We start from the raw sequence: 16709 nt of genomic DNA, 5'->3' as shown, positions 1-16709 counted from the left end.
CATGTTCGATTCAACCTCAAAGATATTGAGTTTATAATTACAGAAAACGTATGAAACCAGAAACAATTGAGACGTTAAAACAAGTGCCAAATGTAATTTTGTTCAACCAAAGCAGGAAATGTTCACGTTAAATAATGGTTTGGGAGTTTAAATAAATCAACATTTAAAGAAGATTGAATCAGTGAATGTTTAGAGCTTACGTTTTTATAAAAAATGCGATTCAATCTTTTAAAAAATATGATTTTATCAAACTCGTTGTTGATGGATTTTTCAAAACGAGTGGCTATTTTTTTTACACTGTTTGCTCACGTGTCTCTGCTGAGGAGTTAAGAGCTCTTTCCTTGACTTTTTGACATCAGTTACATGAAGCTTGCATGTTCAGAAGGCAGCATGATTTTAGGTATTCTCTAAGATAAATTGAGGGGTCACTAGGTCGGGGCTTCGGTCAACTACATCTTTGTGAAGGTTGTCAGCAGGATGGATCAGGTGTCACAGCTTAATTTCCTTTTATCTTTTCTCTGATCATATTTGGCATGTTTTTTAGCTCCTTGTCTGTCTCCTGCAGGACATCATGTGAAGCAGCGGTATTTCATCTCCCCGAATGTTGTCAACCTGTTGCATCAGGGGCAAATCAATCACTTCTCATCCCACCCATTTAGTTCTGAACATGTTTTTCCTACATTTTAAACAATAATAAAGAGTCTTGGAGGATTGGTTGTATTAATCAACTAGTAGGTAGACAGGCCTCAGAATGTACCCATTAGATAACCACATCTCCATAAAATAAGAAGTTATCCACAATTTTGAACACTTTGGTTGAAAAAAAGTAAATAGGTGATTATTTGTCCTTTTAATCTGAACCAAAAATGGCATAAACTCATTGTTTTCCCTGTCTTTACGTCTCCTGTCTGTGATGTTTGTGAAATGCTTGTCCCAATTGAAACCTCATCTTTCTACACACGGCCCAACTAGGTTCATGTTGTATTTTGTTCAGTTTATGATTTGTATTAAGATACCATAGCAATTTATTAATTAAGTGAAATAAAAAAAGGTAGCTTCAGTAGTAATGCCTCTCTTGTCTCTCCAGTGGATGAAAAGCCAAGCAATGAGGCGGTGGCTGAGTACATGGAGGGACGAAAGAAGTACGAAGACCAGAGGAAACAAAAACTGAAGAAAGGCTCCATCAGAGAACAACAGGTGCTCTCAATAATTACTGAACATAAAGCACAGCCACGTGGACTGTATATATTAAATTATGTCTGATATTTTTGGCAGACACTGGAACTCCTCAATCGTTTCAAGTCCAAGTTGTCTTCGGCCATCACAACGGATACGCCAGAGGACGACGTGGAGGAGCTGGCAGAGGACGACGACAAAGGATGGTGAGCCTGATACCATTTCAGATTGATAATTGGAGATTATATTTCATTGATTTTGTGGACGTTTGTAATTGTGGAATCGAAACACTCGTGGGTTTGATTGTATTTATTTGCCACTTGCCATAAAAAAAGAAAAGTATAAGGCCAGGGCATTAACTGGAGCTCAGAGAAGTATGCATGTTTTTGTATTTTAATTGAAGGTTTTTGTACTTGTAAGTTCAGCAAATAATACTACACCAGCACACACTCCAGGCAAGCGGCTGTTGTTGGTCCCAATTTGAGGAAATGTCTGAATGAAACATAAAAATACCTGCAGAAGAGGTAGGGCTTGGCATTACAACAGTATATATTTCTTCAAACTATACAAAAATGTCTCTTGTTTATATTTTTTATAAATCGTGACTTTGAAAAATGAGGTCCAAACTGTATTTATGCCATTTAAACAAAGGCTTACATTCATTGCGTGGTAGCGTAGCTTTAAGCAAACCGCTGTTTTGCTCCAAAGAAGTACAAAATTCTGAATATTTCCAACAAAAACAAGAAAAGCTTGTATGTAAGTCAGACACAGAACAAAAAACATATTGTGTTTGACCCATCAGTCCATACCACAGGCATATTTGCACAGGCTGTTGTCATTAACCAACACTATATTAAATTAATGTTAGGTTGTAAAACTTTGAATCAAATGCTATTTTCCTTTCATCATTTCTTTATCTGGTTTGATATATGATCACATTTGTCTGTTAATGCTTTTTTACTTGGGTATTTGTCACTTTATTAATGTTATTTCATACCGACTTAAGTAAGTGGGACATTTTTCTCAGTATTTCATGATAAAGTGTATAAATGATTATGCCTCTGGAAAAGGAATACAGGATAAGAGAGAGTGAAATAGCTGCCGCGTTAGTATTTATTACTGGGCTTTAAATCACTGACACTATTTAGCGTAGCAAATATTAGGAGCAGCATGAAAGCACACCAGAGTCCTGAGTACTGCCTCCTGGAGTGTTCAAGAAGAAGTTTGGCAAACACACTGTTTTGTGGACGGTGAAGTTGGAGCATGAAAAGTTGGCACTGAGAAGTCTTTTTCATTATCCCCTGCTGCTTTTGTTATTCCAATTGACACCCTCGTAATGAACACTGGACTGCAAGAGGTGGCAAAAAGTCTGAATGAGACACTAAAACACCTCAGAAAATCCTTCCTTTCACCAGGAATGATGAAACTGACCAGATCCAAAGCTTACTTCACGGTTCTGATAAATGTGTGTGAAAGTTCAAGTTGTGTGTGTGCGTGCGTGCGTGCGTGCGTGCGTGTCAAGTTGAGATTTCAACCCGCAGCCACCAGATTGGCCATCAGGAAATCAGCCCTGACGCTGTGTTTTCCTCTCATATTCTGTTTTTCACCAAGATCTCAAAGTCTTACTACACAGAGTAGGGGTTTGAAATGAATACCATGTGTTTGAATTTGAGCAAAGTGTCTGTGTGTGAGAGATTTAGAATAACAAAATCTGTAGTTGCTATTAGTCTCGAGAAGCCCCCTTGAAGTGCAGCGTGTCTCTGTGTGTCTCTGTGTGTCTGTGTGTGTGTGTGTGTGTGTGTGTGTGTGTGTGTGTGTGTGTGTGTGTGTGTGTGTGTGTGTGTGTGTGTGTGTGTGTGTGTGTGTGTGTGTGTGTGGGGGCCCCTAATGAATTTGAGAGAAGCCTTGGCTGGCGTTTGGAGCCTCTCCCGGGCTGCAGACACCTCACTGTGTCGCCCCCGCCAGGTATGCACGGAGGGAGGGAGGGACAGGGGCAGTAGCATAGCACTCCTAGAAAAACACCAGTGGGAAGTCTGTGCCACTCTAGGAGCGCTGCGAACAGAATGTGGGTTACAACAGGTCAGACATTGGAAGTCAAGTCTGGGCCAGAGGAGGTAAACTATTCCATCTGTGTCTGTGTCTACAAATTCTGACTCTCCCTCCTCCTCCTGCTCTCGGTCGCCCCTAAAACACACAAACACACACACACACACAGTCCACACTCTCAATGCAAAGAGTTTCTCTCTCACTTTCCCTCCTGTACTCCTTAATTTTTCCCAGGATATATTTTACTTTTGAATTAACAGCTGCTGTGCACATTGTTTTAATGTATATACTAGGCTTGGTAGATAGATAGATAGATAGATATATAGATTCTTTATTCATCCCAATCCTCAATTTTTTTTGTCACAGCAGGGTTGTTGTCAAGCATAACACTAAAATATTGTATATAAATAAAATATTGAATAATTGAATACTTTACATTATACAATCTCACTAAGCTACAGACATATATAGAAATATACTATAGACACATATCTGCATTTAATTATATAAACCTTTCAGTAGATTGATATATTAGACAGTATTCTACTTTATTCTGTATATTAGTGTGTAGATACGTGTTGTCTACTGAGCATATGTATATTTTGTTTTTCATTTTGAATGTTTAATGTTTATTTTTGGATTTTATTCTATTTTTAAGAAATTGTGTTAGTCTTGTACATTGACTGTCAAAATGCAGCTTTTTCCAACTTGGGATAAATAAAGTATCTATCCATCCATCCATCCATCAATCCATCCATCCATCCATCCAACCATCCATCTATCTATCTATCGAATTCCCACCCCCTACCTAAGCTTCTGCAGCATCCTGGCAGCACAGAGTGCTTTTGATAAGCCTGTGTTTCCACCTCTCGTCTCGGAGCTGTGTGACTCGGCTGTCATCACTGAGACTGCTAGACAAATTATCAGAGGCGGCCCGCGCACACAGCGGGAGTCCTCAGGGTCTGCCAGAGTCTAGCCATGACATCCTAGATGAGCTGTCACAACTCCTACCGATTTCAAATGAACACTGGGGAGAGCGCACACACAAACACACAAGAACTGCAAGCGCTCAACCAGGGAACGGAGCAGACTCATACCACATGCTATACACAGACGAGGGATCAAAAAGTCTAAAATTTACAATAGAGAATACACAGTTTTAATCCAGGCAGTTTGAACTACACTGCAGAGTACACACCCGCAGACATATACAGCACACGCGCATATTTGTTTTTTTCAAGTAGATAATAAAGACCTGTTGATCATCAGATAAAGAGGATGTTCAAAGATTCTGACGTAAGGCGGGATGATTGGAGCCTTAATAGGCTAATTTATTGTCGTCCGTCTAAGGCTACGGAGAGCCACGGAGAGCCCTCTCCGTCGTCGGAAACCCTCCCGGAGACACAGTGCCGCTGCTAGCCATTTTGGTGCCCTAAGCATAATTCCTTCATGATGCCCTCCCCCCCCCCACACAATAAAAAAACATTCGCGGAAAAGTTTAACTTTTTTATTACCAAACATATAAAACAATAGCAGCAGCAAACACACAGCAAAACAACAAACTTTTGACATTTGAAAGTGCAAACTTTCCTTCAGTAACTTTGAATAAATTACACTAAATAACATCAATAAGTACAATCAATAAAATCTTAAATAAAACAAAGATTTAGAGGACGAAAAGTCACAACTTTACTTACTTTGTAAACAGTAAGGCTTTGTAGAACAGCTAAAACACATTCAAGTAAAGTGCAAAAAAAGTGTTATCAAAATAAATCAAGGACATCCTTTTTGAGAGAGCATAATGCTATTCTTTAACAATCAAGCATTTCTCTATAAAGACTCTATAGAGGAACACGTCTGCATTTCCTCGCTGCAAAGTCATTAATTAGGTCATCATAGGACAGCCTCTGAGCCACTTCACCATTAATGCTGATGACAGCAAGACCACTTAGACGTTCCTGCCCCATTGTTGAACGTAAGTAAGTTTTGATGAGCTTCAGTTTCGAAAAACTTCGCTCAGCAGAGGCAACTGTAACAGGGAGAGTCAATGCGATTCGAAGAGCAACCCAGAGATTTGGATACACCTCTTGAAGGCGATTCTCATGGAGAAATGAGAGCAACTCCAAGGCAGTTGTTTGTGGTGGCAGTTGAGGAAGGTTGATGATTTCCTGAACCATCTCAAGTCCATCAATATCCGAATTTCCTTTCTCAGTCAGTGTCTTCTGCACTTCGATGCAGTTTTTTTGCAGGTTCTCCTTGGACATTCCGTGCACTCTGCTGAAATCAAGCAGCACTCCAAATTTGTCTCTGACCTGGGTCATGGTCTCAAAACGCTCCTGCAGTGACATCAAAGCGGAGTCCACAACACTGTTGAAAAAGGATACCTCAAGCCTTTTGAGGGCATCACTGAAGGGCTCGTCTGCAGCCTCATATGCAAACTGCTTTCTTGTGTTCCTGAGCCTTTTCTCCTTGAGCTCTGGCTCTATGTTCATCGCCTCGCAAAGGTCCTTGGCAGTTGACACTGCCTGAGCAAACCCAGAGTGCCTGTATCTGGAGAGGGAGGTTTTGGCATTGTCAATGAGCCCGACGGCAATGTCAAGCTGCATTGAACTTGTCTGCAGGAGCTTGTTTACCTGGTTAGTGGTTGTAAGAATTTCACACCAGACAACAGAACAGATCAGAAATCTGAAAGAGGCCACTTCTTCTGCCAGGGCTTGAGCCTCTATTTTTGCAACAGAGTCATTGACAGTTTCCCTAGCCTCGATGAGCGCATTTTGGATTTCTTTGATTTGACTTCTGACAGCTGTGACACTCCTAAGCCTGCTCTCCCACCTCACATCACTCCATGATTTCACAGTTAGGTTGATGTGTTTTGTCAAGATGCTCCACCGCTTTGTAGCTCCTGAGAAGAAACAAAATAGCTTCTGCAAATAGCCAAAAAAGCCAGTGGCATCCCTGGATGACTTCGCAGCATCAGCTATGACAAGGTTCATAGAATGAGCTGCGCAAGGAACAAACAACGCCCTCGAATTCAACTGTAGCAGTCGGGCCTGAACTCCTTGCTTTTTCCCCTTCATGTTCGCACCATTGTCGTAGGCCTGTCCGCGGCAATCATCAAATGGAATGTCGAGTTCCTTTAATTTGTCTAAAAGGACAGTAGACAGGTTCAGGCCAGTTGTTTCAACCACCTCCATATACCCAAGGAAATACTCCTTGATATTTGGCTTTGGCTCCAATTCAACAATGCGCACGATGAGGGACATTTGCTCCTTGTGGCTTATATCAGGTGTACAGTCAAGAATTATGGAGAAATATTTCGCTTCCTGAATCTGTGTGTGGATTGTTTGCAATGTTTTGTTGGAGACGATCTGGATCAGCTCATTTTGTGTCTGCTGACCAAGATAATGTGTTCGGGAGCTTTCATCGGTTATCTTGGTCAGGTGGTTCTCCATCACAGGATCAAAACTGCCTAAAAGTTCCACTTCTTTTAAGAAGTTGCCATTGTCTGGTTCATACAGACACTGTGAAGAGCCTCTAAATGACAAATTCCTTGAGGCAAGAGATAGGGTTATTTTCAGTAAGCGTTTGAGAACATCTCGCCACCATCTTTTTTCTGCCTCCAGCAATGTCTGTTCCTGGTAGTCTATTGTCGTATTTGTCTGTAAACGTGTGTCCAGTTCTCTCCATTTAAACATGCACTGGGCATGGTCTGAGCTACATTCATGACTTATCAAATTATTGTTAATGTTGGACCAGTCACCGTTGCCCTCTGCAGTGAGCTTTATAGCTTTCAAACTGAAAAGCTTACACGCAAAACAGAATGCAGCATTGTTCTGTTTCGAGTAAACAAGCCAACTTCTCTTGACTTTCTCTCCATTTGAGAGCGTTTTGAAATGCAGGCTACTATGAAACGCCCTGCCATCTAGTCCCTTTGGAAAATTAAAATCTGATGGGACTCTAAATGGACCTCTTCGTACGATCTCAACACGATCCGCATCTAAAATCCGTAATGGCCAGAGAGCAGGATCAGTTGGAGAGGGCAAACCCGTTTCTACCTTGTCACCTTCTGACGGACTCTCAGTGACAGGACTTTCAGAGGTGGTGGTTATCTGCTGTGTATCTGTGGTGGTTGAGGGTGGTTGATCAGGGCTTAGTACTGTTGCGGGGTGTACAGACCTGCTTGCTGGCTGGGGTTGATTGGGTGAACTTGTCGATGGTTCTTCCTCATCTGTGTCCTCTTCTTGGCCTCGTGCTCCCGCTTGAACGTATTTCAGCATTGACCCTGCATTAATTTAGAAATACGAAGAAAAAAGATCAGTATAGAAAGAGACAAAATATTCAAATAAAGAATCTTATACCAAAAAAGAAAATAAAGATTTAAAACTGAAAGCATGCAACCAAGGAGCTCTCCCCCTTTATTACTTATATATCAACTATTTGATCAATCTTATCTAATCTAATATAAAAACATTATAGAATGAGTTGCAATATTGTACACAATTTAATAATAATGTTTGCTTTATATCATTCATAATGGATATTTTATATTTATATCTTAACAACAGGAATAAAAGGAATAAAAGCAAAATGATACACCTTACACAAGACTATTAAACTCTACATTTAATTGAATACAATATGGTTAGGAGGGCATTTTGTTTACTACAAAACGTTTTTCTATTTCACCGACAGATGTCGTCCATGCCTTTGCATGATATAAATGCAATCAAAACGCCAGTTAATTTAGTCATGTATCTTCTGTCACTCTCAGATATAGCTAAGCTAGCTGTAGCAGTAGCTACAGGCTTCACATTATCACGAACCCTTTTCTGTCCCATTGCACATAGAACACCTAACCTTATTTATGTGAGACTGTAGCCTATTTTGCTGAATTCTACCGAATGACAATCCTAAAGATGGCCGTGGGTTTATTATGCATTGGCATTGCAAACTCCAAAATAAAATATACTTTCTCAAATGCTATGTAAACTTTTCTAAATGCCTGGCTAAACACTATTAATTTCACGCCACACAGTGATAAATGGTCTGAAGCCAGAATTGTTAGCCTACCTAGTGCAATGACTGCTAACTGTTACTGAGAAAGTATTGGCCACCGTCACGTCAAAATAAACCATAAACTGTCTACTATTCAATATCTAAAGTAAAGTAACGGCTAACTGGCATCAGTTACTTGCAAAATGCAGTTATAATTTTTAACAGCAAAATCTCAATTTAGCTTGCGCCTAAGTTATAACACATATTTGAGTTTGCTAACATTAGCAATAACGTCAGCTAGTTCAAGGTGTATGCATAGGCTAAGCTTTACACTAGCTGCACATATTTCCCGTATTTAAGAAAGATTAAACGTGGACACTTACCTGCAAGTGATGCACGGGCATCATCTCGCTGTTTCCTCTTTTTTCTTTTTTCTGCTCCTGACTCCTGTTGCCTTTTCATTTCCAAAAATGTCGAGTAATCCAAAAGACCACTGACAGCAAGGGCACCCACAGGGCGCTTGGGACGCAGATTGTGCAGATTGTGTTTTCGTTTGTGTTTGTGTGAGTGGGGAGGGGAGGGGGGAGGGGAGAGGGGGGCACCATCGGTACCTTTGAGTAGTATGCCTAAAAAGTGCCTCATATTTCTATAGTCTACTGAAATAATTTCGGCCTTATAATTATTATGACGATTTTTCATTAGGCTATTTTTGGTGGTGCCCCCTCGACACTTGGTGCCCTACGCACAGCGCGTAATGCGCGTTATGGGAGCGGCGGCACTGCGGAGACACTCCATAGCCTTGCGTGCGCTGGCCTAAATTCCTAACTATACGTCGAGGAGACGGAGACTCGCGGAGACCGCAAGGGTTGTGATTGGTAGGTAGACGATAAGGTAACTGGTTGTTAACATTGTGAACGTGAGCTTCCACGCTAGCAGTAGGCTGTGATCAGAAAGGGACAACTCCTTCATTTTGCAAACAACATACTAGATAATTGATGATAAATGTGCCTGCATTTTGAATGTGATAAATACAATTGCCCGTTTCTTCTGTCATTGGAAGTGTAGGCTTTTTACACATCATCAGTGCTATAACAGAGATACCTGGCCATTGTTCACTGTGTGGAACAGAGCCGGAATGTAAACAATCAACGACTTTCACGTTAGACGTCGTGAGATTAGGTCATCTTGCGTAGCGACGCCTACTGATCGGGGCGGTGAATTGCATTGCGTATCCGACATCCCCACGGAGAACTACGAAAGGTTCATGAGCCTCTGCGTGACCATGGAGTCGGATTGACAGATAGCTACGGAGTAGTATAATGAGACCTTACGCAACATTCACACGGTTCCGTACTGTTAACGCTTGCCGGAGGGCGTGTCTGGCGCTTGGGGTTAACGCGACCAACAACCAATCATATTAATCTCCCGCCCCGGACACACATACAAATGGTATGTACTGGCATATTTGCATACGCGGGATTTGATTGGCTGGTGCTTCCGTCGATGCTTGAAAGTTGAACTTTTCTCAACTTTCACCGCAAGCAACGCAGCCAAAGCGAAGCAACAAAACCACAATGCAGTTTGGCAACGCTTGACATCCCCCCATTCAAAGAGAATGGGAAGGTGCATCAAGCTTCAACGCAACGGAACCGTGTGGACGGGCCGTTACTGCTTCATTGTGAACAGCATACTCCATTTCATACCCCCTCTGGCTTCCCCTATTATCTCTCTCTTCTGATTTGATAAAATGCCCTAAAAATACTTAGGGCATTTAATAACTTGTCTTTATTTTGTAACACATAACCATAAAGTGTCAAACAAGACTAAGGGTTGTGTGCTAGGAAAGATTGATTTGTACGAATAGTTGTCAGTAGCAAAGCCTTAGAGATGGTGCACCTAATCACCAGATGTATATTGGTGTCAAAGACAGATTGACAGTTTGGATGAATCGCAGTTATCGTGCTGCATTCATGTTGTCTCTAAGTAATCAGAACATTTACGTCCCGGATTGGAAAATGTACGCAAATGTCCCAAAACGTCAGCTAAAAAATACATCACATTGTCTTTTTAGTGTCCTTGTCATTACTGTGTTACGAATTGTAGCTCAGGAACACAACAAGGTCAAAAGAACGATGTGTTTACTCTAGAGGAGAGAACATCGTAGGTGGATGTAGCGTTGACAATGGCGCTCTCCGATTAGCCATTCTAGGTTTGCAAGAATTTGGTCATAAACTACAGTATTAGACAGACAAATAACTCAGAAAATTGTGCTTGATGAAAGTCCAAGCTATTTGTCCAGTTTAAGTTGAGATATTTCAGTTCGTACAAAAGTGTAAGAATGACTTTGCCATTCACAGAGCCATATTTCTGCTAGCATGACTGAAAAAGATTTCTCTGAACAGAATCCAACATTTTTCACGTGTTATATCTGAAACAGGATTTTCCACTCAGACATGAATGAAGGCGGATGTAGCTGCGTGGCTAAAAATGGGTCCTTACAATCGATTAGTCAGTCCTGCTTTGTTGTTTAGATTTACAGATAGCATTCATACAGCAGCTGAAGAAATCATGTCAGTGGAAGAAAATGTGTTTTATCTGAGAAGTGCCTGACACTGATATCTCCTGTGAGGAATGTCCTGATTCTTTAATCTGTCTTTGGAGGGAAGAGAAACTGGCCGGGGAAATGAAAGACACATGAGCGTCTTTTCTCCGGGGACCAGGGATTTCTTTCTGGATTTCTGAACTGCTAAGATGTCTCAAAGGTTTGAGCCCTCTTACTGTATCTCTCACTGTGTACAGAGAACCTATTCAGATACCTGCTTAAAGCTCCTCTGTGAAGGAAAGTGGTCTTTAGAGGTTTCTGCTATAAGTTGAATACCAGTATATCTATGGTTGTATATTTCTGAGCCAGAATCCAATCATGCTTTAACGTTTAGATGTTTTAAATTCTAACAAGGCTTTAAAGCTGTGTTGACAGCTTGTTCGACCTTTCATAAACATTGCTGTTTATTGGCTTCCCACAGACAACAATACAGAATGTTTTGGAAATATTTTTGGGTTTAGACCAAATGAAGTTCAGCCAAACACTTTGAAAGTTGTTTACTGTACATCACTTTGATTGAATTTGATGTCACTATGTTGCAGAAGTGATGAAAGGAGTACAATCGAGGCGATTCAGGCATGGAGAGGGAAGTGTGTGAGAGAAACTCCATCTGGTGTGAATTTGGGGATTTTAGCCTTTGCAGACCATTTACATGCATTAAAACCTGTACAACACACTACAGGAAACTCAAAAAGTATAATAGGCCCCTTTTAATATAGTGATATTATATGATATTATATTGAGATAATCATATCCAGGATTAATCGCCTTAAACAAATAACAGCAATTTCAACCGGATCCCTTTTTCTTTTATAATATTATATTCCAACTGGCTCGAAGCTAGAAGAGACGGTAAAAAGTTCTACAGAGCGGTGATTTAGTGGATCTTCTGCTGCAGTTCTTTAAACTCTTTCCACTTCTTTTCATCTGATTTAGGATGGGCCACGTTCTGCAGTTTGATGAGCAAAGCAGAAAAGTCAAAGATGCCACCATGCAGGACGAGGACACTTTCGAGATCCACGACCCAAGAAATCCGGTCAACAAGCGAAGGAGAGAAGAGAGCAAGAAGCTAATGAAGGAGAAGAAGGCCAAGTGGTGAAGTCAAGGGTCAGGTCCTGCCCATGACACAGAAATAGTGTTCATACGGCATCCTCTCGGTCTATATTTCTGCCACTTCAAACCCTACATCTCCTGACTGGAACATCTGGATTGAGAATGCAGACCTGAGTACGATCCCTCTAATCTGTGATGGAAAGGCTTCTTCGCTTAAAACAGCTGCACCCAGACTACGCTCAGTTAGAAATAAAACTCTAGTCAAAGTAATGATTAAGTTGGCTCGATTTACGTGTGATGTTGTTCGCTTTTTTCTGCCATTTTTCTGCAGTTTATGTTGTCTAAAGCTTAAATGTGAGGCTTAAACTCTCTGAAAAAATAAATAAATATAATTTGTAAACAGTCGGTGATGATTTGACTTCTTTGGTTTTAAATAAATGTACAAGTTAGAGCCCACTCTATTAGGTACACAATCTAATGCAGTCCAATTCGTTTTCCAAAACCCATAATGTTCAGATTTTGGTGACATTGCCTCAAATGTATTAAGTGTCAATTATATGTTTCTTATTCCGGTAAAAGTGGTGTTGTATTGGACCACATTATAATTATAGGTCTTCCATCTTTTTTGGGAGTAGGATATTAGAAATACCAAACTGAATTAATATAATGCAGTCCCATATACTGTAACATTACCACATTCTATGTCCTCAATGCTAAAACATATCAGTGAATTCATTAATTGAGTAAATAAGATCAATAACACCATCATGTCTGGTTTGTCTTAGCATACAGACTGTTTACGGGAGGAAACAGCTAGCCTGGTGGTCATCAAAATTAAAGAAAAGCACCTCATACGCTTACTAATTAACACATATGTAATTATAACAATCCGTACAAAAACTGAAGTGATAAAATAACAAGTTGTGATTTTATAGGGGGTTACATGCGGAACTATTTTGGGTTTATTAGTAAGCTATAGCGGTTAAGATCTTTTTTCCCTTAGGACAGAAAACAAGTAAGCTGTTTCCCCTCTGTTCACATGCTAAGCTAAGCTAACCATCTCCTGGTTGTTTAACAGAAAAGAGTGTATTACCAACTTTCCACTCTCAACTCTCAAAAAGAAAGCTTAGTTCTTAAAATGGTGAACTATTCCATGAACGCTAAGGTAAAAACCAGTGATGGCCTAACCACCCTGCTGCACTTTATATGTATCTGCCACACTGTCCTGCTCAGGTCAGCAGTGGAGCAGCCGGAGCTTGTAAAAAGGAACTGCTTAAACCAAGCACTTTACCTCACTGTGGTGGTTTTTCGGGGGTAAACGATCTGCCACTGCCATGTGTGTGACCAGGAGCTGCATTTGGCCTGCACACTATTTTTTACTGCCCTTCTGGGATTATGCTTAAATTTTCATATGGAACAGGAAGGAGAGTTAATGTTACATTATGAGCCGGCTCGGCCCGAGCTGCCGCAAATCTAAAACAGGTGATCTAAGTGACTGTGTGTGCTTCTGGGTCCAAGTCAGGTTGATATGTGCCACTGAAGAAATGCTAAATATTTGTTTTCAGGAGGATTCACAATAAAGCTCAGATAATTTAACTTTTTATAAGGACTTTGTTTGTCACATAAGTGAATAATTTATGCTTAAAAAGGACAAGTCAGTGTCATTCCCTCCCAGCACCACCAGGAGAATCCTAACTGTTCCCCTGGAGCAGGAATTACAACTCTTTGCTGCTGATCATGTGACTGCCAGGGATGAGATGGGATGGTAATAGCATTATCATGCTCTTCAACAACCACTATCACCTTCTGCCCTTGCGGGTAAGGGCTAAATATAGCCAGGTAATCCTTCTCATCTCGTAGAAATTCAACTAACATCACTGGTAAGAGTGAAGATTCTCTCGTCTTCTTTTTCCCCACATTTCCTTTGTTTAATTTCAAAGGGGTTTACATATACATATATGTTTATGATGAACTTTTAACTCTTTCTTTGTCAGTTAAAGTAATCCTTAGTTGCTTTAAGTCATGTGTTTGTGGGGTGTATGAGTAGCAGAAATGGCCCACATGCGTGACCTCTGACCTGTTGCCAAGAGTCCTCCATCCGCGGCCAACTCCCCAGGGTGTGATGGACAGTCTGAAAAAGAAAAACAGAGCTGGGTAGGTTAGCGTGCGTGAAGGGATATTGATGAGTTCACAACATGAAAGAAAGAGAAGATGTTTTGGACAGGCAGGCCAGATTTTCATGGTTATTTGTTAGTCATTCACAGACGTCTAAGGACAGGGAGTTCATTAGTCTGTGTTGCAGGTGTCCTACCAGCTTTTTTTGTCCCTAATTTAGTGTTTGAAGGAAAGGTTTTAGAGGTTATGTCAAAACAACAACGACTCTCCCATATAGAGATCAAAAAAGTTGTAGGTTAATGTAATTGTTTCTCCTTATATGAGTCTTCAATCATATGTATATCTACCAAACCTACAATCTTTTAAGCACCATATTCCCACTTTTTTCATCTCACAAAGTGTTTCCTTGCTTAGCTGCAATGGTTTTTAGAGTAACACCAAGAGGAAATGTTACCCTTAATGCATGTAGACAGAATTTGGAACATAAGCCTATTCATTTCTTAGACTCCTGAAGCCTCATATTAACTTCACATGTACTTGTATTCGTTTTTAGACACTGTAAATTTTGGGGGGAGGGTGATTTAGGTACCGGTAAGACATGAGATACCATCCAGGAAGATCGATTAGTTTGAGCTTATCAGACACAAAAATAAACTACACAGCTGTTTATAATAGTATGAGGCAGTACTTAACGAAAGTTATGAAGGTGGAAATAATGTTATCTTTTGTCACAAGGATCAAGATGTTAAGAGTATCCTGCATACCCGGGTACAAAGTAATCCACCAGGAATGACATTGAGCCTGTTTCAGGTCATTTTGTAAGGAAGCCATCTCTCCACAGTCGGTACGGACAGGGGGAAGACTAACAGTCACCAGAAACTCATACAGTGCACATATGGACATGTAGTTATTGTTTAAGACTTGAAAAAGGAAGCTATCCTTTGACATTACCTTAATTGGGTCTCTCTTTTAATATGCTTTACTTAGATAAATGCCTACATGTCACTGATCGTATTTTACAGATACTTAATCAGATTATTTTTCATGCAGACCAGTTCTTTCTCTTCCCCGTAACTCCACGATTTGTCTTTTCCCCCCTCTGTGGACAATATTCCAAAAGTGCTCCTTTTATTACACAAGAGCAAACTTAAAAAGCACATATAAACATGATGAAGAAAAGAGTCTTTGTCCGGCAGCACTGCTACACTCTTTTTGTTGCTCTTCTGTTAGTAGATTATATTTAAGGCCACTCGAACACACCTTGAGAATGACATGTCAGTGCAGAGGTGCAGGAGCCAAGGAAAGATACCAGCCAGAGGAAACAAATTGGATATTACCAATAACATACTCGTTCCTCATCAACTTGCCAACATTAGGTCCAAGCAAAGGCCTGTCCATCAGATTTCCAATACCACAGCAACTGTACAGGACTGATCAGGGAAGAATGCTTTTTATCTTCAAACTGAATTAAACTAGTGTAAATAATACATTCAACATACAACTAAGACCAAGGTCATATAATTGTATTTTTTTTAAACTCGGAAATATACCTCAAACCACATTTATTTTTAGCATTGAGTTACATTGAAGGCAGCTGTTATCTTACCTCATAGACTTTAAAGTATTTCCATTTCAGGTCTCAGTTTTGGTAAAATATATTGTCGTTTGGTTTAAATGTAGCCCTTTATTCAACTATTCATTCTAGCAGCAGCAAACATTAAGATGGTTCCAATGGTTAACATTATATCTGCTAAGCATCAGAATGCTATTGTTAGCACAATGACTTACACATCACAGAGCTGATAGTGTGCCTATAAACTCCTGTTACTTTTCAACTTGAGTTCAGTAAATTGTTTTTTCTTTCTAAACAGCTGCTTATAGATCATATGCTGCTTTCGAGAAATGGACAACTCTTGAAGTCTAAACTGAAGCCCTGACCTGATCCTCAGGCAAACTGAAACCATTGAACTGGTTCAGACAGGATCCCACTTATGACAATAGCCTTTAAAGATACCACTCCAGGGCTGCAGGTCAGTCTGCTAAATAGGGATGAAGGTTGTGTTCTTCAACAGAAAAACCTGGATTACAAGATCCTGCTGTTGTCACTATGTTTGATTTCAGTGACTCTTTCTGGCATACTTAGTTCTTCTGAACGATTCCTTTGAATCAAGTCACCCAAGTTGATATACATATAAACATAGAACAAAAAATAAAAAAATGTGTGTTTGGTAGATTATGTCTTTGCTGTAACAATGCTTCTTGGCAATAAATCTTCTACCGTTGGAGAGCTGAGTATGTGGGTTGCGCCCATGAAGAATTTGCCAAATCTTCTCTGCCAATGCCAAACACAAATGTCCTAACTTGTTGTACTATCTGTAGTTATCCTGTGTTTCTATGCTTCAGCACAAAAAGACAAATCCTCAAGGCAACATGACACTTCATCACTCTGTTAATATAGTAATCCATGATGGATCTATGACCTTCCACAGTGTTTGTAAATCAAAAGTTTCCTCCTAAATGCAAATTATTTTGTGAGTGCAAAGGGCATACTTTTGGAATCATTATTTCTAGTGCTGTCAAGTCTACAGGTATTTAAACTACAAGCCCCAGGTAAAGAAGATCAAAGGGATTTAAAGCCAGGAAACAGGTACCCAAGAAAAAAAGGAAGCCACATTTGTTTCATAATCACCATCATTTATCACCTTCTTCTTGTTGATTGGAG

At 40.2% G+C, this 16709-nt stretch overlaps 2 protein-coding genes across 2 annotated transcripts in view; one reads left to right on the top strand and one right to left on the bottom strand.

Moving 5' to 3' along the window:
* The window catches only part of cwc27 (CWC27 spliceosome associated cyclophilin), a 30678-nt gene extending 18401 nt beyond the window's left edge, over positions 1-12277 (top strand). Inside the window, exons 12-14 of the mRNA XM_063890254.1 lie at positions 1088-1197; positions 1276-1382; positions 11756-12277. Coding sequence (XP_063746324.1) covers positions 1088-1197; positions 1276-1382; positions 11756-11918 — 380 coding nt within the window. The 3' untranslated portion in view covers positions 11919-12277. The remainder of the gene's footprint in view (positions 1-1087; positions 1198-1275; positions 1383-11755) is intronic.
* LOC134867995 (zinc finger MYM-type protein 1-like) lies at positions 4716-8981 on the bottom strand. Its single transcript, XM_063888837.1, has 2 exons — positions 8601-8981; positions 4716-7504 (listed from the first exon to the last, which is right to left on the bottom strand). The coding sequence occupies exons 1-2, from the start codon at positions 8914-8916 to the stop codon at positions 5064-5066; spliced, it is 2757 nt and encodes a 918-aa protein (XP_063744907.1). The 5' UTR covers positions 8917-8981; the 3' UTR covers positions 4716-5063.
* Positions 12278-16709: the final 4432 nt, after the last annotated feature.

This window comes from Eleginops maclovinus, chromosome 8 (assembly GCF_036324505.1).
Source record: "Eleginops maclovinus isolate JMC-PN-2008 ecotype Puerto Natales chromosome 8, JC_Emac_rtc_rv5, whole genome shotgun sequence".
NCBI classification, from domain to species: domain Eukaryota; kingdom Metazoa; phylum Chordata; class Actinopteri; order Perciformes; family Eleginopidae; genus Eleginops; species Eleginops maclovinus.
Note: the sequence above shows the minus strand (reverse complement) of the source record. Positions and strands in the feature narration are given on the sequence as shown.

Excerpts from the sequence above, each read along its gene's own strand:
- LOC134867995 (XM_063888837.1), bottom strand. The coding sequence starts at position 8,916 with ATGAAAAATCGTCATAATAATTATAAGGCCGAAATTATTTCAGTAGAC. Across the intron at positions 7,505-8,600 it reads TGCCCGTGCATCACTTGCAG|GGTCAATGCTGAAATACGTT; the intron begins GTAAGTGTCCAC and ends AAATTAATGCAG.